This window comes from Leiobunum rupestre, chromosome 3 (genome assembly GCF_980474605.1).
Source record: "Leiobunum rupestre chromosome 3, qqLeiRupe1.1.hap1, whole genome shotgun sequence".
NCBI classification, from domain to species: Eukaryota; Metazoa; Arthropoda; class Arachnida; order Opiliones; family Sclerosomatidae; genus Leiobunum; species Leiobunum rupestre.
In genome coordinates this window covers 2,284,149-2,289,162 of record NC_143386.1, presented here as the reverse complement: position 1 = coordinate 2,289,162, position 5,014 = coordinate 2,284,149, and the positions used below count along the sequence as shown (strand labels likewise).

Genomic DNA, 5,014 nt, shown 5'->3' with positions numbered 1-5,014 from the left:
CTTTTTTAGAAAACGACCCTGTGGTTAAGTTGTCGGCAGCCCTCGGAAAAAGTGACCAAGGCGTAGTTCATTTTCAAGTCCAGTTGTGTGGCACCCAGTCCATTTTTGTTCCCAGGCCAAATTTCTTTCGGGGTGACTACGCGTCGTTTTCTGCCTTCCTCGCCTCCGTCGATTGGTCACTTGTTTTGGGCTCTGATGACTTATCTGAATCCTGGTCTGCTTTTCTTAGTGTCATAAATACTGGTATTGCCCGATTTATTCCTTTACGTAAACTTCCCTCTGAGCCCAAACCCAACCATCGTACGATTCGTAGCAGATATCTTAAAAATGTAGCCTGGACTCGGTTCCTTAAAGCTAAAAAACTTTTGGCTCAGTTGCGTGTTTTGGATACCCTTCACAATCTGTACCGTGCTGCTCACAAGCCTATACTTCCCATGTTCGAAATTTCTGTCGTAAATATGAGTCTAGCTTAACTTCTCTTATACGGGAAAGCTCTAAGTGATTCTGGACTCAAGTGAAACTTTTTCGTGCTGCTAGGGTCCCAGTCTCAGAGCTTAAAAAGCCTGATGGTTCTGTAACTGCTTCGTTGTCCGAAGCTGCTTCAGTCCTAAACGATTTTTTTGCTTCCATTGTTTGTTCTACTGTTCCTTCTGTAGTTCCGAACCCTTCTCTCGTGGTGTTGGAATTCACACACTTTTGCTTAAGTCTCTATCTAGTTTTCAAAAGCAGTTACGATCAAAGGTACTCGGAGATCTAGGAACCTTGCTAGGAGATATCATATATTTGTTCCAATCAGCTCAACTAAAATCAAAGCAGCACCCCTTTCCTCGATTAGCGAACTTACAACTTTCGGTATTTCGTGTTCTGTACCACATAACAATCTGGAATTATTACCCGAAACATTTGTAGCATGTGTATACGGTAGAAAAGTATACATTACTATAGTGAATGAATGTGGCGACTACTTAATTTCTTTTATTTATCCACAATTTAGTTCTTCAAATTATTTTTGGCCAGTTATTAAGGACGAATGTTGGGTATTACCAGAAAATGTATTGGGTAGAGTTGACGATCCTATTGTGCCACCAATAAATAGCTCAAAATATTTGTTGCAAAATAGTGACAAGGTGAAAGTTGAACTAGCTATTGAAAAACGTGAGTTCCATTTAATTTATATTAAATTCTTATTTTCTGGTGTTAACTTCATAATGAAATATCTCGTGATCTAGAAATATTACTTTGAGGTTTTAACATTTTTAGGTAAATCACGGGTAGGGAATTCGAAAATGACTATTATGTTTCAATTAAAATTCTGTTAAAGGCAAATGTCAAAGGTCAAAATGTTTGACCTTTAATTTTGACCATTAAAATTAGTCAAATATTTTTTTGGTTTAATGATATAAAAAGAACGTTTCAATTACTTGAAAATGGCATAGGAAATTTGAAATTCGGTTGAAAACTCGTCATTTTATATCTTATTCAACGTTAAGGGTCAAGGTAATTTTCAAAGATTTTTACGGTATTGAAAATCCCCTATACAAAATTTGAACCAAATCGGTTGAGGTAGGGTTAACATGCTGTGACCATTTGTCATGGAATTACTCGCTTTCGAGTTTCTGAAACTACAAATTTCAGCTCTTAGTTTTTGAACCGATAGTCAGGTTAATTCGCGACCTTAAAAATCCGCAGCCCAAAACTTAGACCCCAAGTGGCTTAAGTTAAAAATTATTGACTACGAAGTAAACGGACAAAATTCAAACAATGTTTATTTCAACAGCACAGATTTTTCCTCATTGAACTTCACCTCCTTTTACCCTGAAAGAAGGGGGTGACACTCTCTGACCATAAAGGTTATACCTTCCCCTAGGCCCCGAAGCTCCGACGTCACCGATTTTGGGCACGCCGGGAGCTCTTGGGAAAAACCCCGAAATAATCCCGAATACCTTTTCAATGCTCGACCTTCAAACTATGGCGCCACTAAATCGGCCCACGAAACCATCCCTACAATTCCTTACTAAAAAGACGCTAAAAATTGCATTGTGGACCATAGCTAGGCTGTTGCAATGTGGTGAAATATATATATATACCCGATTTTCGAGGATGGTTCCAATTTTACAAAAAAATATCATACAACACAATTTTAATATTCAATTAATTAAATCTATTTCGCAACAGCTTCCCCCCGATGAACTGAAAGTTCATTCCTGGTCTAAATCCAGTTCTAGGGGATATACCAGTTGTATCGGTCGCTTTATAATGTTTCGGTTTGGTAACCGCAAATTACACGATCGGACAATGCTGTCGCGTCCCTTGAACAGTTCTTCTATGACACCCGTTTTCCACATTAAACGTGGCACCTTATCTTCTATAAGCGCGACGTCACCGATTTTAAAACGCGCTCCGTCGGTTACTTGTTTTTGTTCGTGCGCGGAACGAAACTGCAAAATGTAATCCCGCCTCCATCGCTTCCCAAAATGACCCAATAAAGTTTGGTGGTACTTGAGTTTCTTGATAAGCTCATCTCTAGAGCTTGTAGTTAGTCGGCCGAGTTTGGCTTCCGCTTCTAATAATTCTTCTCCCGTCAATGAAGAGTTCATTTTTTGGTTTCCGCTTTTGCTAGCTTTCTAAGCTAGTCTGGAAATTCTCGCGAATATTCTCAATAATTTTTCCAAATTTCCATACCTTTGCCAATTCAATATTGGCACCGTCTCTGGTTCCGTGGTACAGCTTCCTTGGAAGATTTTAGCTTCCTCATTTTTCCGAACTTCCGGATCGTTGTTGTTCGCTGGCGCGTACATGACCTTCGATGTTGGCCATCTTTCTTCCGTCAGCCGAAGCCATCGTGGGCCTTCCCACCAGGTTTTCGACTGCTTCAGCTCTGCGATCTTAAATCCTCGTGTTGGGTAGTCGGCCGGGTTGTCGGCTCGCTTGACATGGCTCCAGTCTGCTGGTTCATTCAACGACTGAATTTCGCTAACGCGATTGCTTACGAACGGTTTAAAGTTCTTTGCGGATTGACGAATCCACCCGAGAGCTATGGTAGAATCTGTGAACAATCTTACCCGATCTAGTTCTCCCGCGAAATCTTTGTTCTTTATGTGACTAGTTAGGCGGGCTCCCAGTAGCGCACCCATCCGTTCTAAACGCAGTAAGCAAATTTTATTTATCGTCGCGACTCGCGTTTTTGATGCGATTATCGTAGTCCCGATCTTTCCGCTTTCGGACACGTACCGAATGTATACAACGGCCGCGTAACTTTTCTCGCTCGCGTCACAAAAACAAACTAATTCCCGATGTTTGATTTTTTCGTTTCAGCTCTCGTGGTAATAGAAACGCGGAATTTTAATTTCGGTTACGCGTTGTAGTTCCTCGCTCCAAAGTTCGAATTTAGAGGATAAATTCTCAGTTATTTGTTCGTCCCACGAACATCCCGCTTCCCACAGTTCTTGAATTAATAATTTCCCGATAATTGTAAATGGCGCAATCAGTCCGAGGGGGTCGTAAATTTGAGCGACAGTCTGTAAAACACACCTTTTCGTGCTCACCCGTTTAGTCGAATTCTCTAGCAGCGACTCTGTGTTGATTGAAAACTTGTCAGTTTCCGTTTCCCATTGCAGTCCTAGAACTTTGACAACTGGTTTATTTTCTCCTTGTGGAACATTGTTTTCTTAATTCTGGTACGTTCGTTTGAAATTTCCTCAAGTTCATATTGGCTCTGCCGAAGACTTCTCTCGCTTCCTTGGTCAACTCTAGCGCTTCGTCTTTCGTTTTTCCGCCTCCCAATAAGTCATCTACGTACTTGTGTTATCGGATCATTTTGCAGGTACGCGGGAATTCCTTTTCGTTTTTCTTCAAATGGTGTTCGATGGTAGCGTTTAGCAGATATGGGCTACAAGTAGCCCCGAAAAGTTTCGAAATCATTTCCGGTCGATTTAGTGTTCCACAAAAAACGTACCGCGTCGCGATCGTTCGGGTTTAGCGATATTTGCAGGAAAGCTTTTTCTAAGTCCACGATAAAAGCGACTTCGTTTTTCCGAAATTTCACAAGTAAATCTAGCAAGTCCGGGTTCAAGTTCGGTCCTGGTTTCAAACAATAATTTAGAGATTGCTTTCCGAACGCGTGTGAAGACGCGTCAAATACTATTCGGAGGCGCGTTGTTTCGTTGTTGGTTCTAATAACATCTCGATGGGGTAAATAGTACGTTGGGTTACCCAGGTCCGGATTGTTCGTTACATGTTCTACGATGCCTTGCTTGATTTGTTCTTGCATGACGTCACGGTACTGTTCATACAAGACTGGATTTTCTCTAAATCGCTTCAATAAGTTCTCGGTTCTTCTAGTTGCTACGGCTAGGTTGTCCGTGAGCATTTCTGTATTTTCCCGCCAAGGGAGAGCTACTTCATACCTCCCATCTGCTATCCTAATCGACTTTTCAAACTGTTTTAATGTTTCGGCATTGCTCGTATCTAAATTTATTTCGTGACCCTTCACGCCCAAGGTTTCTAAATCCCAAATTGCATGAATTTCATTGGCTAATTCCTCCCTACGGTTGCGACGTGCATAGATACACTATCTCTTACTGCTGACGTAAGTGCAACCGACGTTTGACCATGGAGGGTCCACCCAAAAAGTGTCTTAACCGCTACAAAAGCTGGCCCCAATCGTTGAACCTTTTTCTCGCTGACTACTGTTCAGTAGTAGTCACTACCTATTAGGAGGCCTATACGCTCGTCTAAGTCCGTTCCAAAATTTCCGTCGGCCAATTTTATCCCCCCCCCCTTCCTTAAAAGGGCCTCAGCCTCCTCCCCAGGTACCGATATCACGGCGCTGCACAATTCTGGCCTAACCAACGCTTCTATCATGGTAAATGTTCCCTGTTCTCTCAGAATTCCCACAGCGAGTCTAACCCTATTTGTCGTAACCAGTCCTTCTGTGTTCCCGAAATTGTGGATCGACAAGGTTTCCTTCCCCACCACGGGTAGGTCTAATTTTTTAGCTATATCTTCTCTGATA

At 41.9% G+C, this 5,014-nt stretch overlaps 3 protein-coding genes across 3 annotated transcripts; all 3 read right to left on the bottom strand.

Annotated features, from left to right (window-relative positions):
* Positions 1–2,198: 2,198 nt before the first annotated feature.
* Positions 2,199–2,597, bottom strand: LOC149949089 (uncharacterized). Its single transcript, XM_090169167.1, has one exon. The coding sequence runs from the start codon at positions 2,595–2,597 to the stop codon at positions 2,199–2,201; it is 399 nt and encodes a 132-aa protein (XP_090025293.1).
* Positions 2,598–2,624: 27 nt separating this feature from the next.
* On the bottom strand, positions 2,625–3,134 carry LOC149949088 (uncharacterized). The gene has a single exon (XM_090169165.1). The coding sequence runs from the start codon at positions 3,132–3,134 to the stop codon at positions 2,625–2,627; it is 510 nt and encodes a 169-aa protein (XP_090025291.1).
* Positions 3,135–3,639: 505 nt separating this feature from the next.
* On the bottom strand, positions 3,640–4,369 carry LOC149949087 (uncharacterized). Its single transcript, XM_090169164.1, has 2 exons — positions 3,956–4,369; positions 3,640–3,798 (listed from the first exon to the last, which is right to left on the bottom strand). Exons 1-2 carry the CDS (start codon positions 4,367–4,369, stop codon positions 3,640–3,642), a joined length of 573 nt encoding a protein of 190 aa, XP_090025290.1.
* Positions 4,370–5,014: the final 645 nt, after the last annotated feature.